The following is a 25,928-nucleotide window of genomic DNA, read 5'->3' on the forward strand; positions in this document are numbered from 1 at the left end:
CATAGAGGTGGTAAAAAAAAATAGTAAAAATTAAGGATAAAAAAAGGAAATACATTTTTGTTAAAAATAAAACAAAAACAAACATCCATCCTGGGAGGATCAAAGCCCACCAACAGAAAGCTCTGTTGGTGGTCAGAAAAATGTGTGTGTGTGTGTGGGGGGGGGGGATCATGTGTGCTGCGTTGTACAGCCCTGCAGTGAGGCCTTAAAGCTGCAGTGGCCTAATTTGCAAACAATAGCCTGGTCATTAGGGGGGTGTAAGCCCAAGTTCCTCAAGTGGTTAATGGGAGTACTCAGCAGACAACATCTTTAGGGACCATTTTTTCTAAGCTGGTATCTGAGTCAAGAAGATAAAAATATCCAACTCGGTAAAAAGTATCTATTACCTATTCCCTCCTATTGTGCAAGAAAGGGTCTTATACTTTCCAAGGTAACCAAAAACTTGAGATTTTGATGAATGCCACATGGAAATGAATAAGAAAGTGGCAGTGTGTGTGTAAAGAGACCTTTATACAAGTTACAGAGTAACCAATACTGATAAATCAAAATGGCTACTTTTGTACTAGAGGTCTGCAGATATTTCAACAACACAAAAAGACTTTAAGCGGAACTGAACTCAGCACACAATGAAAAGTTTTTATTACACATATAGTTGCTGAAAAAAATCCATTGTTCTGTGATTGTTTAGCCAGATCAAAGTGTCTAATTACGGTAGTTCTTAGCAGCTGTGAATAGACTGCAGGAGCACTGCTGAGGCAGCTCTCCCCAAACAGTAAACACTGAAGCTTAACCCCTTCATTTATCCTTGCAAAATGAAACTTAATTGTAAACTTCAAGGTTTGTTTTTTTTAGGATTTCCATAAATTGTAAAGAAGAATGTTTTTGTCCATAAAAGTTATCATGCTGTGACCAATTTTTTAGATCAGAGATGAAGCTCTGAGTTTAGTTCTACTTTAATAGAGCTTAGTTAGGTAACAATTATTTTAAAAGTCTGAAGAGACTCAAATGGGCGTTTGTAAGATAGTAAATACCCACACTACCACAGTTGGGTTCTAGTCAGACACAACTGCTTGGATTTTTTATTCAGGTTTCCAGGCCTCCTTGTGCTGAAGCTCTTTGTGGTATGTTTTTATCATGGACTATGTCTGATCAGCTGCCCAAGCACATTATTGAAAACAAACACTTATTTAATTTGTCAGGTATCAGAAGTGCTTGTTAGTTGTACGGGGGAAGAAAAAAAAGTAAAGGCTTTTTTTTAAACTGTACATTGAAAACTGGGGGAGAATCCAGTTAGAAGCACTGAGCTAAGGCAGTACTACAGAGAGCCATTATTAGGGCCCTTGCACTCCGACAGGAGCTGGATTGGAAGAACAAAATAATAACATGACTGGACAAAAAGCAGTTCCATGCTGGTAAAATTTCTTTTGGAATCCTTTTCAGACCACAGTCAGATGTAGAACAATGCAAATGGAGACATTATTCCATGCTTAAATTCAAAGTGCTTGTTAGACACAGGAAGGTGCAGGAGTACTGTATATGCAGGTGGGCAGGTGGCAAGGAGTGATATCGGAATGACTACAAGATGCTTGCTAAAAGCCTGGGCCTGATGAATTACCGACAGCGAAATGGCTGTTAGTCAATCCAATATCACTCACTGGCACCTGCCTACCTGCACCTTCCTCTGACTGTCAAAAACTGAGGAATTTTGAATAAACTATCTTCAGACATTGCATGACATTGCATGTACATGTGTCCACTTTCTCTCAATGAGCATTGCTATATTTTTCCATATCTGGTTGGAGCACACTGATGTTCATTTTCGAGTTAGCATACCTACTGAGGAGGCCTGGTCTGCAGGAGGAGTAGGGATGAGCTCTACATCTCCATCACCTGCATGAGGTGTGCTTGAATTGTTTCTATTATACCGATATTTGTGACCAGTTCTCTTTAGTCATAAGTCAGTTTTGCACCTCCACAACCTTCTCATAGTCTTGGAATCATGCCCTTTGCACATAATTACCATATAAGTCTCAGTACCTTCATTAATACATCTGTAACCAGGTCCCTGCACTATAAATTCCGCACTGCCATCTCTCTTTTAAGCTGAAGCACGTCACAAATGCTTCTTGGAAGAACACAAACCCTCTTATCCATCACGGTTTTCACTGCCCTCACATTCCATCTCACTTACAATATCAATAAGCCTTGCCTACTGCTGCTGTGCAGGATGACAGTCCAAATGCAGCTCCATTTGTATAGGTTCATGTGGTATTTCAATCTCGCCCACTAACTGTGAGTCATAAGAAAATCATTAAAACAGTATGTGTCATCTGCAGAACCAGGTCCTTGGTATGTTGGATGTTCTCTGGCAATGTAGTGGCCTCCTGTGGAGCAGACACACAGCTACGGTTATGAGTTAAGCCAGGGGTGTTGCAGGCACTGAGCGGCTGTGGCCCTCTTTTCTGGAATAAATTCTAACATAGGCGTTAGGAAGTCTGAAAACTGAGTGGCCTCTTCCAGCGACCATTCATATTTCTCCAACAGGACATCGAATAATCCCCAGTGCTTTAGGTTGTGTATGTGCCGAAGCTCCCCTATGGAAAAAAAGGGATCAAATTAGACTTAAAGGCAAATTCAAAAAATATTAAGCATTGCCATTGGGCCACAATGCACAGGTACAAAAAAATTGCCCCTCTAATAACAGGTTGGTTCACCTTTGCTCTGTTCACAGCCGATGTTCTCCTTGACAATGACTCAGTGCAGCCCGCTCCTTCCCTCCCTCCCCCCACACAGGTGATATCCCCACCCCAGCCCCCCACATCTAAAATGGATAATTGTTAATCCGTTTTTGATGGTTGGAGGGTCATTTTGTTTGTTCCTTTTCCATTGTAGGACTAAAGGTTTCCTATGATAGAATAGCAGAAGCCCTATTGGTGAGCGGTGTGCTCTGGTTTGAGCCAGTATAGTTGTGTGTCCTAGTAAACACCAAGTAGGCTCCTGACAAACCTTTATTTTGGTCACCTGAGTGATATAATCACAGACCTCTTGCCAAAACGGGACCAGTTTGGGGCAGGACCACGTAATGTGAATAAAGTGCTTCTACACCATTGCATCGCCAACACCACCTTGAATGAGAGGGATCAATTTTGTTTAGCCTAGCAGGGGTAATATACGCAAGGTAATTATTTTAGATTGTGAGAGATACAAAAACATTATCCTTTACGGTGGCCCAGCACACCAATATAAACCATTATCAATTACTAATGCAATTCAATTTAATAGTCAAAAAAGTGCAAAAGTGTACAAGATTCTTCAATCCATAAATTCACCCATAGACATATTCACTTCAAAACAAGTGGAAAACACACTTATAAAGCAGACAACAACATCGACTTGTTTAGAGTACATACAAAGTATATCTGAATATCATAAACTGACAATATTGGAAAAGGATCATCTGGACAATCATTAGGCCAGGACATACTACCAAACAGATGTCAAACAAGGGAGCCACATTAGAGCAGGACAGCCTGGGGTTCAATTCCACTTGTATTGAATTGAATATGTCTATGGATGAATTTATGGATTGAAGAATCTTGTACACTTTGGCACTTTTTTAAAAGGATGAAAGCTCATTGCTAATTTTGCTGGTTTCCTGACAGGTTTTTTTATTTTTTTATCCGTGTAATTGATTATGTAATATATGCCCGTTGCATAATTTTGAATTGTATTATGTTAGTCTATCTTGTGAATTTATTAAGTATTTAAAAGGTTTTATCCACATGTCCTCCCATTCTTCATCATCTAAATGTGGCAAGACGTCCAGCCATTCTTGTTTAAAGGCAGTAAGGTGGTTGAGTTAGCAGGTTTATATATTGATATATGGCTGATAGGGCTTTTGTTAGGTTATTTTTTATAATAATGTCCTCAATGTCTGAGGTAAGAAGACGAATGGTGTTGTTTCCAAACTGGGAGTGGTAGGCATTCCTCAGTTGAAGGTATCTGAAGAAGTGTTTATTAGATGAGTGTGTCAAATTCAACAAGTGTTCCAGATTGTATTATATGTGACGTGCGACTAATACCTTTGGATATCCAGTCTATTGGGTCAGGTATGGTATAGAAGTTGGCCAGGCATTGGTTATTCCAGAGGGGTAATTTAGGCAAAATCCTATTGCTACCCAGGGATTCCCATGTATGTATCACATTCCAATCCTTCATGACTACTTTCATCGACCTCATTAAGGGGTACGGTGCCCTAGGTCCCCTATACTGAAGTTGTGAGAGGGCTTCAAAGGATCCAACATTAGCTTCTTCTAAGACTATTGCAGCATTGGTTTTGTCTAATTTGAACCACCAGTTAGCAGTAACTTATTGGCTGGCTAAATAATATTTAAATTAATTAGGGAATGCCAAACCGCCCTCGGTCGATGTCCTTTATAGCTTTCTGAGGCTTAATCGAGGAGTTTTGTAATACCAAATTAAACTTACCAGAATAGAGTTTAGCTGTGTAAAAAAGGATTTGTGAATCCAAATAGGACTGGATAGAAATTTGGATTTCTCCCAGTTTACAGAAAGTTTTGTATGCAGAGAAAATATCAAGGACCCCTTGTATTTATTGATGTGGGTTGCTAAGGTAAATAACCAGGTCAACCCTCTCCTCCAGCCCTCGTACCCAAAATCCGGTGACATCTTTGCTTTGTCTAATGGCAGCTGCGATGGGTTCCATAGCTATAGCAAATAGGGCTGGAGAGAGAGGACATCTCTGCCACGTGCTTCTATGTAACATTATAGGTCCAGATAGCTCACTACCTATTTTGATTTGAGTAGATGGTTGCTTATAGATTGTTTGGATCCAAGATACAAAATTTAATGTAAACCCAATTTTTAATAGAGTGGCCCTGAGGTATTCCCATTCAACTGAATCAAATGCACGTTGTATGTCCACAAAAGCCAGGGCACCTAGGACCATCTTCTTTCATATTAAGTTGTATGTGGGTCACAATTCTCAGAAGGTTTATATCAGTGGTTTTGTGTGACATAAAGCTGGTTTGATCTGGATCAATAATATCAGTATTGACTTTATTAATCCTTAATATGAGAATTTTAAATCCTTGTTGAGAAGTGATATGGGCCGATAGGCCTGACAATCTAATGAGTACTTGTCACAAGCCCCCTGGTGGCTGGACCGCACAATGCCTTCCAATCGGTTTCAGCACACAGACCATGCAATCTGTGGTCGCAATCGGTGCGCAGAAACCGCTGGGATGTTGGCAGCAGACCGACTAGAAGGGAGCTTGTGAGTTACTGTAATAAAAATTACACACTATGTCAGGGTATAATTGCCACCACCTCTGTTACCATGGCCACCCTTTTGGTGTGTTAATTATCATCTAAGTGTGACCAGCTAAAACAACCTTTGATATATTACACCAGGCTTCTGGCAAGGGTTTCACACCTCTGTGTCACTGGCCAGGGAAGGAACTCTTTTGATGAAGTTAATTTACACAAACATTAACTTCAATGGTCAACAAACATACTTCAGAAAAATAAAAAAAATGTCATTCTGATCGCTGCAATGACTGCGCAAATCTAACCGGGAAGCGATCAGAAAATTGACTGCGTGAATCCTCCCGATTCACCTGCGTTTCTCACGGCTGTTCCGTGACAGTCCTTATCTGGTTTAGGTATCAATATGACATTTGCTTGGTAAAACTTGGGCGGAAGGTTGATTTAAAAAAGTTAACAAATATTGGTTAATCCGCCAATGTATATTATTTTCAGTTGAGGGCGATAACTCTTGCATTACTCTTGTAAAATTCTATGGGGAAAGCATCTGGGCCAGGGGATTTTTGCGGAAGGAAGAAAGCTATGGCGTCAATTTACAACTTATGTAACATAACACTATAAGAGGATGGTGTAAGAATATAAACCAGTTTAAGACCCAATTAATTATCTGTCCATGAGGGGTGTGAGGAGACTGGTTTTCCAATGGTGGGAGCTGGAGAATATATAAGCACTCCATCCCAATAAGGACAATAAAATAATTATTAAAGAAGAACAGAAATCCAGCGTAGGGAGCTGTAGGATATGAAGTGCTTCGTATTCTTCAAATGTGGTGGCCACCTCCTTAAATGTGAAGATGAGTATGAACTGGATCAGGTGTATACAGAAGGTAACAAGAATAGTTAGGTTACTACATTATATTACAATAGAGATTTACTCCCCCGACACACAACCACCGTCTTCGCGGAAGCCAGTCGGTATTCTGCCTCAATTAACGCTTTTACCCAATAAAGTCATACTGTAAAGAGACACTGAAGCAAAAAAAAAAAAATGATGATATGATTATGTGTAGTACAGTTAAGAAATAAAGCATTAGGAGCAGAGACATATGACTAATGTTGTTTCCAATACAGGAAGAGATAAGAAACTCCAGTTGTTATCTATGCAAATTGCCATTGAGCTCCAAGACTTTCAAAGTCGCAGAGAGCTCTGTGTTCTGAAGGCTGTTATTTTAATTGTTTTAATTGTATTGTTTTTTTCTTTTGCAGAGAACAGTTCAGGACAGGTCAAAAGTTCACTGCCTGTTCTGTAAAAAAACAGTTAGAATGCTGAATAGTGTGTAAACTGCAAATATTAGAGAATGATGCAATGTTATTAAAAAAAAAAAAAAGCCGTATAACTGAAAATAAGAATATGAGAATTTTTTTTTGCTACTAATGTTCTAGTAATTATGTGTACTACACAACCATTTCATTATGTCATCATTTTTTTGTTTTACTTCAGTGTCTCTTTAAATATGAAGAACTACATTTGATTGGGTGGTAGCATTTAATAGTACAGCTGTTGGAGTGGCCCCAGGCCACTGTCCACCAACATCCAGATATTACAATAATAGTTTCAGCTGTATCTAAAGGATTCGTAGAACATCTATGGTTAATTTTATTCTCACAGGACTACCCTCCTGCACAGGGCCCCAGGGAGAGACAGGCCTTGAATACATAAGTAAGGGCTTTAGAATTTGTAGGTAGTTTTAGGAATAGTACCTCTGAAGGAATATGTAGTGATTAGCTATGAAGATGAGTTATAAGTTAATACTATAATGGACCCATGATCAGAATGTAGACTTAGGAGGTGAAAAAAAAATATGGTGTAGAACGTTGAAAAAAAGAGATGAATGCCCAATGACGGGGTTCTCAGAAGAGACTGGGGTACAGGCCTATAGGCTATTTATGGGGAGAAAGCTGGGATTATACACATAATATAGCCAAGAGAAAATACTACTAGGCGCCATTGCCTGTCTCGTATATGAGAGAGTATTGAAGGTGGGCATACATATGGTTATATTCTATCCATTTGACCTTGTTCAAACATATTGTATGTGTGTATATTTATTAATAGAAGTTCACGGGTTACTCAAATACAGATTTAAGCGTGTGTTGGATATCCTGCCTCTGCTTGAACAGTCATTGTATTATAAGAATATATTTTCAAACATGACAATGGTGCCATCTAGAGACCAGTAAATAGAAGTATTTGTGCATCAGCTAATCACGTAAAAAAAAAAACACCCGCCAAGGATTGCAGGATGATTTTGACATTGGTAAAGTTGGGTATAGCAGAGTTTACCTAATTGAGGCATAATACTGTCTTGAGGACCATATGTTTATCCACATATTTAGTGTAGGTCATTGGCATACCGCTCATACTCAATTCAGCCTTTTAAAGTGTACCAGAGACAACAACAACCAGAGACAGTACCCACACTATAAAATATACATACCTGGGGCTTCCTCCAGTCCCCTCCGGCCTGAAGGCTCCCAAGGCATCCTGTTCTCCATCTCCATTTGTCCGCTATTGGCCCCGGAGTATCCGTCAGTCGAGGCCAGTCAGCTGCATGCGCAGTCCCTCCATGCGAGCTCCCCTGTCTCGAAAGTGCCAGGCGACGTGAACACAGCAGTAGCACGCGTGTGGCCAGGCCGCACATGCACAGTTGGCACCGGACTGGAGGACTTTCTAGTGCCAATTACGGGCGAATGAAGAGGGAGGAGACGAGACCATGGGAGCGATCAGGCTGGAGGAAGCCCCAGGTATGTATATTTTATTGCAGGGGGCCCCGTCTCAGGGTCACTCTAAGTAGAAGTAATATATACAGTTCTAAGGGGTTATAAAGATGTATTGTACAGATTGCAACCCACATGTACATCATACCTTGGAATAGAAGGAAAATTAGGGAGTAGGAGATATTGAGCAAGATATACGGAAAGACAGCAGTGAATGTCCAGTGACAGGGTCTATGAAATAGACTGGAAAATAGACGTAGTATTTGTATGAGGGGGAATGGCAGGGATTATATCTATGAGTGGGTCTGTTGATGCATCGAAAAACAACAAGAGAGAAATGTAGACTAGTACAGTGCTTTCTGCAGTCAGTGGCGGCTCCAGGAAATTTTTTTAGGGGGTGCTATGCAGGTGCTGGACCAATTTCTGGGGGAGCTGACGACCGCGGCAAAAAATGGGTGTGGCTACAACCTGCGGCGCGCAAAGCGCGCCGCGGCGAAAAAATGGGCGTGGTCATGACCGGATGAGGGCGGGGCTAACTGTAATTTAAAGTGAACCCAGGGTGAGAGTGATATGGTGGCTGCCATATTTATTTCCTTTTAAACAATACTAGTTGCCTGGCATCCCTGCTAATCTATTTGGCTGTAGTAGTGAACTGAATTACACCAGAAACAAGCCATGCAGCTAATCTTGTCAGTTCTGACAATATTGTCAGAAACCCCTGACCTGCTGCATGCTTGTTCAGGGTCTATGGTTGAAAGAATAAGAGGCAGAGGACCAGCACGGCAGCCAGGCAACTGGTATTGCTTAAAGGGAGATAAATATGGCAGCCTCAATATTATTCTCACCTCGGGTTCCCTTTAAAAGTGCAACGCAAAGACAGAGGGCCCAAGTTTTGGTGACCCTTTTCCCAGAAAATTCACATAATTGTGCAGGTTTTCTCAAGAAAATACACGTAATGTGAGCAGATTTTAACAAAAAACACGTCCAATGACCCCAATATGCACAATCGTTATCAGATATGGCTCCAATATGCACAATCGGTAGCAGATATGACCCCAATATGCACAATCGACAGCAGATATGACCCCAATATGCACAATCGGTAGCAGATATGGTCCCAATATGCACAATCGGTAGCAGATATGGTCCCAATATGCACAATCGGTAGCAGATATGGTCCCAATATGCACAATCGGTGGCAGATATGGTCCCAATATGCACAATCGGTGGCAGATATGGTCCCAATATGCACAATCGGTGGCAGATATGGTCCCAATATGCACAATCGGTGGCAGATATGGCCCCAATATGCACAATCGGTGGCAGATATGGCCCCAATATGCACAATCGGTGGCAGATATGGCCCCAATATGCACAATCGGTGGCAGATATGGCCCCAATATGCACAATCGTTATCAGATATGGCCCCAATATGCACAATCGGTAGCAGATATGACCCCAATATGCACAATCGGTAGCAGATATGACCCCAATATGCACAATCGGTAGCAGATATGACCCCAATATGCACAATCGGTAGCAGATATGACCCCAATATGCACAATCGGTAGCAGATATGACCCCAATATGCACAATCGGTAGCAGATATGACCCCAATATGCACAATCCGTAGCAGATATGACCCCAATATGCACAATCGGTAGCAGAAATGACCCCAATATGCACAATCGGTAGCAGAAATGACCCCAATATGCACAATCGGTAGTAGAAATGACCCCAATATGCACAATCGGTAGCAGAAATGACCCCAATATGCACAATCGGTAGCAGAAATGACCCCAATATGCACAATCAGTAGCAGAAATGACCCCAATATGCACAATCCGTAGCAGATATGACCCCAATATGCACAATCCGTAGCAGATATGACCCCAATATGCACAATCGGTAGCAGATATGACCCCAATATGCACAATCGGTAGCAGATATGACCCCAATATGCACAATCGGTAGCAGATATGACTCCAATATGCACAATCGGTAGCAGATATGACTCCAATATGCACAATCGGTAGCAGATATGACCCCAATATGCACAATCGGTAGCAGATATGACTCCAATATGCACAATCCGTAGCAGATATGACCCCAATATGCACAATCGGTAGCAGAAATGACCCCAATATGCACAATCGGTAGCAGAAATGACCCCAATATGCACAATCGGTAGCAGAAATGACCCCAATATGCACAATCGGTAGCAGAAATGACCCCAATATGCACAATCGGTAGCAGAAATGACCCCAATATGCACAATCCGTAGCAGATATGACCCCAATATGCACAATCCGTAGCAGATATGACCCCAATATGCACAATCCGTAGCAGATATGACCCCAATATGCACAATCCGTAGCAGATATGACCCCAATATGCACAATCCGTAGCAGATATGACCCCAATATGCACAATCCGTAGCAGATATGACCCCAATATGCACAACCAGCATCACCTGAAAAAGAAAAGAAAAACCCATTTACTCACCTACAGCCAGAAGACCTTCTTTCCCGACCTCCTGTCCCGAGTCCCGACCTCATTGTGGCGCGCAGCGCCCGCGCGCCCACGATCCTCTTCCTTCCCGACGTCACGACGAGACTTCCTGCCTGCATGCAGAGAGCAGGGCTACGGGAAAATGGCCGCCCGAAGCCATGCACTGCAGACTCTAAGTCTGCAGAACAGGGCTCCGGGCGGCCATCTTACCGTAGCCCTGCCTGCTGCTCCGTGCTGCCGCTGTGTGAACTGACTTGGCGTCTTTTAGACGCCTGAAGTCAGTTCACTCCAGGGGGTGCTTTGGGGGTGCTTGGACAATTCTAGGGGGTGCTCGAGCACCCCCTTGCACCCCCCTGGCGCCGCCCCCGTCTGCAGTGGCACAGCGACAGATCATGGAAGCAGGTTAAACTCTGATTGATGTTCCCCAAACCAATTTGAGACTGATGGAGCACAGTGGCAGTGGCATTTTTTTGCGATACCAAAGGCACTCTTGATGGTCTCCTGCTGCTAAAGCCCATCCTTTGCAATGTCTGTCTCGTGATGCACCTGCATTGAATTTAGCCGTAATGTGTTGTGTTGTTGCCCTTCTGTTGCTGTGGACCATGCATTCTTCTTGCCTTTCACCTCTCGTTCATCAGCCTTTTTCGACCAGAATCGTCCCTATTGCTTGAACTTTTTTTCTGCCACTCGCTATATACTTTACATATATTTTTTTAAATGTTTTCTTTCAGCTCTAGGACATGGTGGACAGGTGAGTGGTTAGGGAGGGACCCCTGTGGGAGGGATGCCTGCACGGGGCAGTCCTGCTAGTGACGCAATCTTGCGATGGCGTCCAACTGAAGCCTCCCACCTGAATGCTAATGGCTGGTAGATGTGGTATGGCAGGTAAAGGGTGTATGACAGTGCATCCTGATTGGCTGACGAGCACCTGCTGACCACTTAAATGTAGCTGGATGCATGTACTGCTGTGTTCTATTGCTTGTGTGTGTTGAATTTAGCATTCAGTATGGAGGCAGTGTTGGTGGGTTTTCTGGATGTGAGAGGTCCAGAGCCTGGGTGTGAGAGGTCCAGGCCCACCTGCACTCCCCTCCAGGTATCGCATGTTGGCCTTGGGGCCCCGGCCAGTGAGAGAGGTCCGGGGCCCCTGGTCATCGTGCGAACCAATCGTGTGTTTTTTAAACGTTTTCTTTCAGCTCTGGGACATGGTGGACAGGTGAGGTGAGCGGTTAGGGAGGGACCCCTGTGGGCGGGATGCCTGCACGGGGCGGTCCTGCTAGCGACGCAATCTTGCGATGGCGTCCAACTGAAGCCTCCCACCTGAATGCTAATGGCTGCTAGATGTGGTATGGCAGGTAAAGGGTGTATGACAGTGCATCCTGATTGGCTGACGAGCACCTGCTGACCACTTAAATGTAGCTGGATGCATATACTCAAACAAAATAGGTTCCCGGCAACACTGTGGGAAATAAGTGTGTGCTCAGTCACTATGAAACAAGTAAAAACTAGGATTATGACCATAATTAGCACCACACCATTAATTATAGTAAAGGTATCACAATTTTATTATTAACAACTTCACAAAAAGCACTATACAATGTTAAAACCATTTAAAAGATCGAGAGACACCACAAATCAATACCTATGATATATAATATATGATTGCTAATAGCATATCAGTACTTTAGTGATCACCTGGGTGGTTCAAAATATGATAATTACAATATATATAGCATATATAGCACTATCCAGGGGCGCCACGAGGAGGCTTCCCATTGCCTCCTCGTGGCGCCCCTGGATAGTGCTGTATAGCATGAACTAATTCCCGCAGGGCGATTGTTTTGCGGTTTTTGGTTTTGACCCTGCATATTTAGGCATGCGAAAGCAAATGCTTATTTGCATGAGCAATGTCTCGTGATTAGCCAATAGGCCAAATTTGCAAAGCCAGATTTGTCAGGTTCACTTGGTTGATGCACACATGTTCTTTCTCTGATTGTAGTTAGCATTGCATTTCGTTTTTCTGAGGGCAGGTAGTGAGTGGCTTGTTTTAGGAGGTGAGAGCCCTGGAGCAGGCTATTTGCGCCTGTCCGCCCCTTATGTGTCGCGCCCAGGTTTTGCGCATACAGCAGAACGCAATGGACGTTGAGGTAAGTGCCTGTTTTTAATCTTGGGAGGTGTGTGCGGGCGGCTCTTCCCGGCGCTGGCCACGCTGGGGAGATCGCCTGCACCCCCCAGCCTCCGCCTCCGGAGTGCCGCTGTGTGGGTTCCAGGCGGTGAGAGTGCCTGGGACCCCGCGGCCCCCCGGTTGTATGGGGGCAATGGGAAGCCTCCTCGTGGCGCCCCTGGATAGTGCTGTATAGCATGAACTAATTCCCGCAGGGCGATTGTTTTGCGGTTTTTGGTTTTGACTCTGCATATTTAGGCATGCGAAAGCAAATGCTTATTTGCATGAGCAATGTCTCGTGATTAGCCAATAGGCCAAATTTGCAAAGCCAGATTTGTCAGGTTCACTTGGTTGATGCACACATGTTCTTTCTCTGATTGTAGTTAGCATTGCATTTCTTTTTTCTGAGGGCAGGTAGTGAGTGGCTTGTTTTAGGAGGTGAGAGCCCTGGAGCAGGCTATTTGCGCCTGTCCGCCCCTTATGTGTCGCGCCCAGGTTTTGCGCATACAGCAGAACGCAATGGACGTTGAGGTAAGTGCCTGTTTTTAATCTTGGGAGGTGTGTGCAGGCGGCTCTTCCCGGCGCTGGCCACGCTGGGGAGATCGCCTGCACCCCCCAGCCTCCGCCTCCGGGGTGCCGCTGTGTGGGTTCCAGGCGGTGAGAGTGCCTGGGACCCCCGCGGCCCCCCGGTTGTATGGGGGCAATGGGAAGCCTCCTCGTGGCGCCCCTGGATAGTGCTGTATAGCATGAACTAATTCCCGCAGGGCGATTGTTTTGCGGTTTTTGGTTTTGACCCTGCATATTTAGGCATGCGAAAGCAAATGCTTATTTGCATGAGCAATGTCTCGTGATTAGCCAATAGGCCAAATTTGCAAAGCCAGATTTGTCAGGTTCACTTGGTTGATGCACACATGTTCTTTCTCTGATTGTAGTTGGTTCAAAATATGAGCCACCACAGGGTTTGAACCTGGGTTCATAAGCTCACGTAGAATGGAAAGTGCATACACATGTACAAAAAATAGTTAAATAGGAGGTTATCAATAAACCATATATAGACTGTGCAACCTGTGGAAAAAAGTGCATATAGTGCATAACATATCAACTAATAATTATAGCCCATAGATGCTGAGCAACTAAGTGACCGGATGCTGAGACCATATAGGCAGCATGGAGTGCGAAAAGAACGAGGCTTACGTGACCCAGGGAAAATTGGTGACCAAGATGGTGTCTCAGAATAGGAAGGAGGCCCCCGGCAGACTTCTCTACCGGTTTTGCGGCAGTCACGCCGCTTTATAAAGAGAGGGGGATCCTGTGACAGGTATCAAATATGTTGCTTCTAGCTGGTTGGCGACTGCTTTCTCAATAACTTTTGATAGGAATGGTAAGTTCGCCAGAGGTCTGTAGTTGGCCACAGAATCAGGATCCAGTGATGGTTTCTTCAAGAGGGGTATTATGTACATTAACATAACTTGGAAATGGCCCAATTAAATCCCTCCAAGGTGGCAGTCCAGTTTCAAGATGCACACATTTGCATATTCCTGCATCACTTGGGAATTATTTGCATCTGACTGACCATCCCTACACTGGCTACATGCTTGTTGCAGTGGGGGACTCAAAACAAATAAAGCCTAAGCTCAACTTGATAGACAGGCAACTGGCGTTGTTTATAAGGGAATGAAGCTGACAGCCTCTATATGAGTGAGAGGACTCACTTGGGATTCCCTTGGGGCTTGGTACATGTTACTGTATAGCTCCTCTTTTACAGTCCCGTTATATTGCTAGTCATGCCAGGTAACTGAGGTGTCAGGGACACGTGTGGCACTAATGCCTGCCCCTTACATCTATGTTCTCATATTTTTCACCTCAATGGCTTGTGTCTGATCCAAGCAGCTAAGCTGCCATTGAAAGAATGGCAAAAACTTGTATGAAGTATCATCATTATTCCCTGCTAGGTTACACAATCATTAATTAATACATTAGCAAGCTACTTATCTAATTTTCCAACTTCTGGGGAAGACTAAAGACAGTGTGAGGTGGACAGAATATTTAACCAGTTCCCTTACCTGAATTGGTATCTGTCAGCCAATACAAGTATAAAATATACAACCTATAACAAGATGTCTGAGGGTAACTCTCATGATGTTTATCTGGCCAGACCTAGGCATTTAGGTGCCAGGAAATTTGGGCTCTGAAGGCACCGTGGAAGTTTGTGCGCCTCATAGGCGCCCTTGTTAATTGGCCTTTAACAAAATAGCGGGCCCTCCTGCTATACAAATTGAGGTTACAAAAAGCGGATGCGAGGCGCAGTTTGTTTGTATTATATTCGGCCCAGGCACCTGCTATTTTATCAGGCGCCTTCGAAGCCTGATAATAGCCGATACTAACATAAGTGCCCAAACGTTGGTGACGCCTGATATTTATTCTGTATAGAGGCAAAGACAATGGTAAGGGTTACGTATGATAGGGAAGGGGATCGGTAGGGGTTGAGCATCGGGACGGGAGGTCATTTACGGTTAGGCCTATTAAACTCAAACCTTGATGTACCAGGACAGATGTGAGTGCAATTTATAATATAGTCAACTGTTTTTCTTTTAATCATTTTGTATTGAAATCAAGAGTTATACAGAATTGTTCAAAATTATAATATGTACGGTTCAAGTAAATTGAATGTAATTGTCGTGTTACATCACAGCAAAGCTTAGTGTTTTTAAACGGTGTAACGACATGCCAATCGTTTATTTTTTGTGTGGTGCACATATTGAACTACTGCTCTCCTGGGAACCGACTAAAGAGTAAGGGGAAGATAACAGCTTGGGGGACATTGGAGAGCCTTAGTGCACACATCGCAGGCCCAATCGCCCGAGACGATATATGACCAGTCTAATAGTGGTCACAACTACAGGGTGAGTGTATTACCTCATGAGTGACGCGGTGGAGGGATCTGATGCAATTAGTGTAGAGCTCTTGAATCAAACAACATACAATATATATATCATGGGGGTTGGTTAGGGTTAAGCATCAGCAGCCAAGGAACGGTTAGGGTTAGACATCAGTGGAGGGAGGGCTTGTGTGAGAGTAGGGCTAGGTTTAGCGATAGTAAAATATTAGTAAAATTCACCACCACTGCCCAATAGTAGAATGGCCTTGATTCATTTACGTTAGCGCGTTGAAGCAGCGCGACTAAAATGAGCTTATATATCCTAATCTTATCAGTGTGACCTTATCAGCATGAGCTCCCTAGCAACGGCTGCTCTTTGTGAAGTCCCGTGTGATAGTGATTGCCACTACTGTCTGCTGTGCCACTAAAGTATTGTGGTAGCGATACATCTCTATCGCACAGGACTTCACAACAGCGCACGCTACACTGCCTGTAGCGCACATAGCATGCCCACTTTGTAATTAGGTCGTGCTGATAAGATTAGGGCATGTAAGTCCATTTAAGTTGCGCTGCTTCAGTGTGCTAACATTAGTGAATCAAGGCCAATATCTGTCATTTTTTCGACAGCTATTTCCAGCATTCAAGTTTTCCAGGAGCCCATTTTGCATGTACGCGCATGGACATTCTTGTCTGTCTGTAACAGCATGAGGAGGACAGTGATAACATGGGATCATCAAAATAATGACAGGTACAATCCTAGCTGGCAGAATACAAAGCATGCTCCAAAAGACGTACCTCTTCTTGTGAAATACTCTCTGGAATAACGTCCTGTCAGTGCAAAGTGTGGGGGGATGTCTCCCAGAAGCTCAATGATATGTGCTATGTGATCTGCAGCAAAAGAGGTTTATATTACATTAGTAAGGTACTTGTGTCTTTAGGAAAAAAGTTTACAAATAAGGTAAACGTCTGAGTATGCAGATATCGCAAATAACATCAGTCAAAGTCCTGCACAAAACTGAATAAATAATTAGGATTTAGAATTTGGATCCAACCATGACACTGACATCTCAAAAAGGGCTCTTTAAATTAAACCGCTGCGCACGCAAACAATTGTGCTCGCATGTGCAAACTATTGCGCGCGTTCTGCGCATGCACAGGGCGCTAATTTCGGCGCCAAAACTCTGTATAAAAGCAGCACTGCCCACTACTGCAGTGCTGCTCTTTCAGACAGCTTGGCGTAAGCCCCGTGGAGACTTTTCTTCCTGTTATTACTGATTGATTTCCGGTTTGACCCTTGGCTTGTGACCCCGACCTCTGCTTGATCGCCGCCTGCCCCGACTCCTGGATTGTGACCCGACTCTGCTTGATCGCCGCCTGCCCCGACCTTTGGCTTGTGACCCGTTTATGCTGTTTGGCGCCTGCCCTGGAACTCTGGCTAACTGTCTGACCACGTCTTCATATCCTCACACATTAGCGTCGCTGTTCTCCCAACCACTAGCTGAGGTTATCCCAGTAGTGACCTGGTGGGCACTAGGCAGCGAAGACCTGCACTCCCCTCAAGGGGGTGTGGGTGAAGACCCGTGGTCTCTTAAGATTCCACTACTGGGTAACCCCTCTTCCATCAGTGGGAGGGTCAACAGTGTCCAAAGACTTAAGGCCGAAGATAACAAATAGCTTTCAGCCGAAGCACGTCTTATGCCTCAGTCCATGGACGCCTGGATGGGGAATAGTAATTAACTCTGGGACTTTTGCTGGTGCCATTTTTGTGTGCCCAAATTTTCCAACACCTTAATTACACAAATGCCTGATACCTCCCTTATACAAGCAAAAAAGTGGTTAGACATCACTTCTACGTTAATGGTTTCAAATAATTGGCTGAGGTACCTGTACAGAGTTGTTTATAAATCCAGCAAATTACTACTGTCTGTGCTGCACACTACTGACATCACAAGCAGGATGGGAACTTCCACACAGTCAAAAACAAAGAAAAAAACAGCAGAAATCAGTTATGGTAACTGAGTAACAGTGTTAGCCAGCTGTAGTCAGAACGACTGTGTAGTCAAAGATACACACACATTTTTTTTTTAAATATGTGTTAAGTGAAGTTTTGTTTTATGTAGTGAACGCAGCCATGTTTATACCATTTTTTCTGCTTTTTTCGCCGTATTAACGATAATTGCATTAAAGTCTATGGCGTCTCTTCGTCCACCCTCAGTCGGCGCCCTTTTATCCTGCTACCCTTATTGGGCACCCAAATTTCTGTTCTGGCGTCCAATTACTGATAAATTAAATTGATGGCAATAGCGGTGCCCAATTAGTCCATTTTCTGCATGCACCCAAATTTCCTGCTTCCCCCGACTTCCTCCTGTGGGTGTTGATAGGTTGGGAAAGGAAGGAGAGGAGTTTACAAACTGCTATTCATTCTTTCTGGGACAAACCCAGAAAGTCAAGTAATAAAAAAAAGTAAATAAAGAAATGGTTTACATGCAAAGCAAACAACTTGCCTTGCAAATTATAATACAGATAGTCCCCGACATACGAACGCCGACTTACGAACCACCCGCCGAATTGAACGGCATAGATTCTGTGTTTCCATGGGAACAAGTCAAAAACATGTTTTTCAAAATGGACGTCATCATTTATCATTGGGACATGCCTACAGAGAGATCTACCGGTAATTTACTTTATCAAGGAAGATCTGAATTCATTAGGAAATACAATCTTACTGCAAGTGTGTACCCCTGGCTGAAGCAGCAGAAGGAGGCCAAGTCTTGCCATGTAACAGCAGACATAGTGGCGTAGCAATGGGTGGTGCAAAGTTTGTAACTACTCCGGGGCCTTTGGGCCAGAGGGGCTCTTTGGGGACCTCCTTTAACTGCAGTATTAGCTCTTTATTGGTCCTGTGCAGGTAATAATCACTTTGATAGATGCTTTGAATAGTAGTGATCAAACTGTTCCCCACCCCCTTCTTGCACCTCTGACAATGTGGTTGTCCATGGCAGGTTTTGGTGTGCCTGTATGAATTATGTGTAGAGTGCTGGGGCGGGGGGCCTTTGCTATGTCACTGAGCAGACATTTTCTAAGAATTCCTCGTCTGGTTTATTTGATCATCGTAAGTTCATCATTTTTCTACCAGGAGATCCTCAGTAAATTGGGCCTAAATCAACATATCTCATGAAGCATATTCTCTATAAACCAGATATTAGGCCTGTAAGATGCAGGTACTTGTGTACTGAATACCTCCTTGGTTACAGACACATGGGAGAATATAAATTATCTTGCCCTGGATTTGTTCAAAACAATCAGTTGTTAGACTACAGGAGCCTGCAGTCTCTGGATAGTATAGAGCCTTCCCATTCCTCTGCCTGTCGCTCCAGCGCTGTCCTCTGGTAAAGCTATTCAACTTGCTTTTCAGAACGTGGCAAGCCTGAGTAGTTCCGAGGACGGGTGCATTGCCACTGCACATGAAAAAGTCTTGGGAAATGAGCAGTTTCGAAGAGCTATTCACCTGAGCAGCTCTATTGGTGGACAGCGCTGTAATGACAGGCTGGGAAGAGGAACAGGAAGACTTTACATGATCCATAGCATTCTCTCTGCAAAGTGAATTTTCTCACTTCAGGTTTGCTTCAAAGGAACCCACAGCAGACCATTAAAATGAAAATCTGCACTTACCTGGGGCTTCCTCCAGCCCCCCGTAGGCCATGAGGTCCCTCTGCGTCCTCTGGGTCCCCTTCATGGTCCCGCTAGCGGCCCCGTTAGCCTGGCGATTTTGGGCAAAGTTGTGCGCATGCGATCACGTGTGTGCCACTGTAAGCCTCTGGCACATGTGCAGTTCAGTATTTCAAGAACCGCACATGCGCAGGAGGCATACGGTGACGTGCGTGTGATCAAGCCGGGTGCAAATGCGCACAACTTCAACCAAAGTCGCCAAGCTAAGGAGAATGCCAAAGGGGTCACAAAGGTAATCGAGAGGATGCCGCGGAACCTTGCGGGCTACAGGGGGCTGGAGGAAACCCCAAGTAAGGCATAGGCTTAGTACTATAGATGTTAGAGCCTAACTTTAACAGTATTCGTTTTTATGTCGGCAATGACTGGCTTGGATGGCCAAAAGGGTTTAGCTTCCTAGTCAGTTGTTCTTTAGTTTTTTCCTAAAACCAGGAAAAATGTTCACATATATTTTAAATTGCTGACATAGAAAATACATTAGTATATTAGAAATAGAGGTGTCAGCTGTAGCATAAGCTGAGGAGCTGGATTGGAAGAATTTATATTTTCACAAGTGAGTGAAAACCTTTTTAATTTAATTTAGTTTAATCCAATTAGTCAAGGACAGCGTGAATTTATTACAAAGGTTCCCATTGCCAGAGCTTGTTTACAACTGCAATCTCAGAGCTACAAATTCATTGACCTCGAAGCAATTCTTACAATGGTGCATTATGAGCAAGGTGGCAGAATATTGTCTCTGAATTATATATGTCAAACTCCGGCCCAGGGGCCAAATCTACCCCGCAGAACCATCAAATTTGGCCTGCAAATGGTTTCCCCACTTTGCATTCTGTTTGGCCCACTCTACACACCAGAGAAGCTATATTGAAGGTTAAGCCCTATATCACCAAGAAAGCCATATGGTGGAGTGAGGGGTAAAGCACTAGACACCAGGGAAATGTATAGGGGAGAATCACTAGACACCAGGAAACTGTATAGGGCAGGGAAGAGGGGTACTAGACACCAGGGAGTTGTATAGGGGAGGGAGAAGGCATTAGACACCTGGGAACTGTATAGGGGAGGGAAGAGGGGCACTATACATCAGCGAGTTGTATATGGGAGGGAGAAGGCATAAGATACCTGGGAACTGTATGGGGGGGGGGGGGGGGCACTAGACATCAGGGAACTGTATAGGGCAGTAGGGGCCATTAAGACACAAGAGAACATTATAAGGAAGGGAGATGGCCACTAGACATTGAGGTTGGCCTGCAACTTGGTCCCAGTGGTCAGTTTCGACCCACTTTGCATTTGAGTTTTACACCCCTCCTCTAAGTGGATAATTTTTAATTAAAATAAACCTGAAGTGAGAAAATTCATTTCAGGCTTGATACTTTCCTTAGTAGAGGGAAGGCTCAGGATAGCATAGAGACTTCCCGTTCCTCCATCTGGCTCGTCATTCCAGCAGTGTCCTCCGGTGTATCTATTCGACCTGCTGGCTCTTTGGAACTATTTGCTTCCCTGAGTAGTTCCAAGGACAAGCCCATCCCTACTGGAGATAAGAGCAAGTCCGGTCCAGTTGGGGTGCGCTCATCTTCTGAACTTCAAGGACATGAGTAATTTTGAAGGGCTGTGCAACCCTTTGGGTTGAATAGCTAAACCCAAGGGCAACGCTGGAATGACAGGCTGTACCGAGGCGGGGAAGGCTCTATAGCAGGGGTCTCAAACTCGCGGCCCGCGGGCCATTTGCGGCCCTCGATACAATATTTTGTGGCCCTCGCCGGCAAAAGCTTCCTTATAGTTCGCTTCAGTGCTCCCAAGTAATCCGCCGCATCCCCGCCGCTAAACGAGGGCTGCAGAGACCCCAAATTGCCCGGGGGCAATTGGCCGGCATTTCCTGTAAGGGGCAGAGCTTTCAGCTTCAGCTCTGCCCCTCCTGAAGTCAATCACCGCACGGATCGCCGCCTCTCCCCGCCCCTCTCTGTGAAGAAAGAGTGAGAGGGGCGGGCAGAGGCGGCGATGCGCCGCGATTGTGAAATTCTTTATGCGGCCCAGCCTCATCCTGACTTTGCCTCCTGCGGCCCCCAGGTAAATTGAGTTTGAGACCCCTGCTCTATATTATCCAGTGCCTTCCCTCAAACCTGAAGTGAATTTCTCACTGCATGTTTACCTTTACCCAGGCTAAGTTTACAGAATCCCATATATTCCTCTGATATACATCCTAGAAGAACTTTACAAAATTAGGCCCATAAAATGTTTAAAGAATCATCATGTCACCCTGATAATGTATATAGTATATACATAATTCAGTCACAACATTACAACCCATGACAGATGAAGTACGTTACATTATCTTGTTACAATGGCAGCTGTTGTTGAGTGGTCAGATACAGTATATTAGGAAGCAATATATTACTGGGTCAGTGCATTGGTAGGTCTTCTTTGATGTTCCCTGTATGCAGTGGTTAGAATCTACCAAAAATGGTCCAAGGAAAGACAAATGGTGAATCTGCTACAAGCTCCTACAGAATCCATTGATGTGCATGGAAAATGAATCTGGTTTGATACCACATAAGAGCTACTGTAGTACTGGTACAAATTTCTGGAAACCTTAGTGGTTGCCCAGATAAAAAAAGTGTCACAACACACAGTGCATAGCAGAATGTGGCACTTGTGACTGTGTAGCCACAGAGCACTCAGAATCGAAGTAGTTAATAAAAGCGCTGCCAAAAATGGGTACTGGCTAAACAGGGTGCACTGGGGCCACCCACTACCGCTATTTAGCGGGTGGCTCCGGTTAAATTGTTATTTATCACTTTTTCAATTCTTTGTTATGTGGCAGGCTGTTTTGGTAAAATTTTTATCTACCTTCTATTTATTTACCGTTTTTTTGTTATTTAGGGACCGATTTTGGTAAAATTGTTATTTACCTTTTTGTGTTGTGGGGGGTTATTCGTTGCGGGGGAGGGTCATTAGCTGCCCGGGGGGGGAAGGGGGGTATTAGTTCCCTAGGGAGGGAGGGTTATTAGTTGCCCGGGGGAGGGTTATTAGGTGGCCAGGGAGGGAGGGTTATTAGTTCCCCGGTGGGGTGGGGCATTATTTGCCGGGGAGGGAGGGTTATTAGTTGCCAGGGGGGAGGGTTATTAGTTTCCTTGGGAGAGAAGGTTATTAGTTGCCAGCGGGGAGGGTTATTAGTTTCCTTGGGAGGGAAGGTTATTAGTTGCACGGGGGGGTTATTAGTTGCCCAGGGAGGGAGGGTTTTTAGTTGCCCACCGGGGGGGCGGGGGGTTCTGTGTAAGAGTAGGGACAGGTTAGGTTATAGTGAAAGTTATTGCAACGTAAAATCCTCATTCACTTATAACCAGTGTTTCAGCAGAAAATTATATGCTGAGTTCTCCCTTAAAGGACAACAGAAGTGAGAAGATATGGAGACTGCCATATTTATTTCCTTTTAATCAATACCAGTTGCCTGTCTGGCAGCCCTGCTGATTTATTTGGCTGCAGTGGTGTCTGAATAACACCAGAAACAAGCATGCAGCTAATCTTGTTAGATCTGACAATAATGACAGAAACACCTGATCATGCCTGTTTAGGGTCTATGTATAAAAAATAAAAATAAAAGTATTAGAGACAGATGATCAGCAGGATAGCCGGGCAACTGGTATTGCTTTTTAATATGGCAGCCTCCATATACCTCTCGCTTCAGTTGTCCTTTGTGTCATATATTTTAGAGAAACTCATTCTAATTAAACATCTTGTTAGAAGTAAGGTCAGCTCTCAGCTACATGTTGTTCAGTCCGGGAGATACCAGAACACATTCCGGGATTTTCCCAGCATGAAGAGAACAACATTTTCCATATTATGGTACATGTCACTGAAACCCAAAACGTAGTCTAGGTTTGACTAGCATGTTCAGGGGATTGTATGTCATTCGTAGGAGTCCAACAGAAGCTCATAATGTAGTTGACACATATAATCCACCCACAGTCCACCTACAGTGGGATGTGACTAATTAACACTTGTTAAGCTGGAGAGTTTTACTGTATATAAGATGCATCTGTAATCATATAGGGGGTTACCATTTGTCATCCCTTACTCCACTAGTTTCTTTTAGGGCTAGTTCACACTGGGCGATTTTTCAGCGATTTGCTGATCACTGGCGATTAGCAAAATGCTGCTGCTAATGCAAGTCAATGGTAGCATTCACACTGTAGCGATTGCCAGTGATCAGCGATTTGCTGATGGTGCATGCAGCATTTTTGGAGCGATTTTGGAGCGACTGAATTTCAATGTTATAGAATCACAAAACGCAATCACAGGGCCCCCAACCGCCCCGATTTTGTCGGGACGGTCCCGATTTTGGGGGGCCGTCCCGCTGTCCCGCGCTGCCCCCCTGGTCCCGGCCACTGGGGAGAGAGGGGGACAAAACGATCGAGGCACCAGCCCGGTATGCGGCACGGATGGCCGCCGCCATTAAGCTTCTCCCTCCCTCCCTCCTAATATGCCCCCCAGTGTCCCCTTCCCCCCGCAGAGTAAAATGGGCAGCGGAGCGGGCTGTAAATGTTACCACTGCTGTACAGGGATCTCATCTGGTCTTCTCACTTCCTGCTTCCTGTGACGTCACAGGAAGCAGGAAGCCGAGAAGACCAGATGAGATCCCGATACGGCAGTGGTAAGATTTACTGCCCGCTCCGCTGCCCATTTTACTCTGTGGGGTGAAGGGGACACTAGGGGGCATATTAGGAGGGAGGGAGAAGCTTAATGGCGGCGGCCATCCGTGCTGCATACTGCATACTGGGCTGGTACCTTGATCGGTTTTCCCCCCTCTCTTTGCCCACCCTCACCCTCCTACCCACCCACTGGCACCATCACAGCGCCTCCCCTTTCGGGAGTAATTAACATTAATAATAAGTTAAAAAAAACTTTTTTGTGGGGTGGGCGTGACTAGGGGGTTGGAGTGTGGCCAGGGGTGTGGCCTAAGTATCCCGTTTTGTAACATTAAAATGTTGGGAGGTATGCAATCACTGCTATTACACTTTCCTGTACAGTGAAAAAACAGCTTTTTGCTGCTCGCCGGCTATCAGCAAAACGCTACCAAAGCGCCCAGTGTGATCCAGACCCTACTTTGCTTGCTGCAGTTTCAAGATATGCTATGGTATTCTTACTTCCTGATATCCTGTAACCAAGATGACTACTGAATGAGCATCTTTCTAACACTGATTGATGCAAATAAAACTCCTAAATGCTCAGAGCATCGCCAGTGTATCTGCTGAACAGCTGTAGGAACTTCCAACTGATAGAGCCGAGTAATCATTTATTGGTGTTGAAAGATATTTAAAATAAGAAGCTTAGATCAATATTTACACCCCCGGGGCAATTTTTTACCCTACATGTTACTTTAAAATTTTAGTTGATCAATATATCTTGAAAGTTGGGATTTATTACATGTTACTTTGAAAGCTTTCTATAAACACATACCTGGGAAAGATCATCTCAGAAAAAAACTCGCCAAAATGAAATTCAAATTGTAATACAAATAGTTATGTATCCCCAAAACATACTGCTACGGTAACTGGCTCCCCCCGGAAATCAACTCTATGTTGAGGAATAGACTTGAAACGATTCGCCACCATTGAGGGAAAGGTGATGATGGGAACTGTTCAATCAACTCTGTTAAGTGCTTAGAAAAATGCATAATAATAAAGCGACTTATGCTTAATGTGATTACCACTACTACTACAGTAATGAGTAACACTACAGATTCTAGAGGCCCTTTTTAAATTTACTTTTTCATCTAACTTTTCTCCCAGGAGATCATTTTTAATCTTCTGCTTAAAATAACTTTTCAGCATTCTGCTGTGGACAAAGTACCAAATAGTAGGTGAAAAGTACTATCAAAATTATTCTGAGTATTTGCTTGCTTGTTGGTAGCTTAAAAGGCATTCTATTGAAAATGTATGAAAATATCACCTAGGTGAAAACTAATGAGAAGTAAATTGAATAAGGCCCTGTGGCTTGTACACAAGGCTTATAATCTTAAATCATGAGTATCATATGATTGTTGGTGGCCACAGATGTAAGTCAACCATTATTAACATACCTTCATCACGTGTGTAATCTTCACCTGAGTGGGGTTCAAACAGGTAGTCTCCAGTAGCCAGCTCAAATGCCTTAAGAGGAAACAACATGCAGTCAGTAACATGATCTGGAGTAAAAGGATTTCCACAGTCTGAGTTCACAGTTTCTATATTAGAGTATCTAGAAAGCTCATGGTGACTCATAATCACAAGGAATGAATAAGGAGCTTTTGAAGGAGTTGTCAATCAATCTATGCTGCCCCATGATATACTTACCTGGGGCTTCCTCCACCCCCTTGCAGCTGACATGTCCCACGCAGCATCTCTGCTCGCTGCTGCAGCCCCGGGGTCCCTACCGGTGCAGAGGCCGACCTCTTCTACTGCACCTGTGCGAGCACTACTGTCAATCAAGTCCACGTTGTCTGCAGTGTACTGCGCAGGCGTGGACAACGTGGACTTGATTGACAGCGGTGCTCACGCAGCCGCAGTAGAGGGCGAGCTCGAGGTCAGTCTCTGCACTGACGGGGACCCCGGGC

The 25,928-nt window shown here is 44.3% G+C and overlaps 1 protein-coding gene across 1 annotated transcript in view; it reads right to left on the bottom strand.

Annotated features, from left to right (window-relative positions):
* Nucleotides 1–611: 611 nt before the first annotated feature.
* The window catches only part of SRPK3 (SRSF protein kinase 3), a 130,305-nt gene continuing 104,988 nt past the window's right edge, over nt 612–25,928 (bottom strand). Inside the window, exons 14-16 of the mRNA XM_068248169.1 lie at nt 25,416–25,485; nt 16,409–16,501; nt 612–2,594 (exon numbers count right to left, since the gene is read on the bottom strand). Coding sequence (XP_068104270.1) covers nt 2,410–2,594; nt 16,409–16,501; nt 25,416–25,485 — 348 coding nt within the window. The 3' untranslated portion in view covers nt 612–2,409. The remainder of the gene's footprint in view (nt 2,595–16,408; nt 16,502–25,415; nt 25,486–25,928) is intronic.

The sequence above is a fragment of the Hyperolius riggenbachi genome, chromosome 8 (genome assembly GCF_040937935.1).
Source record: "Hyperolius riggenbachi isolate aHypRig1 chromosome 8, aHypRig1.pri, whole genome shotgun sequence".
Lineage (NCBI taxonomy): Eukaryota > Metazoa > Chordata > Amphibia > Anura > Hyperoliidae > Hyperolius > Hyperolius riggenbachi.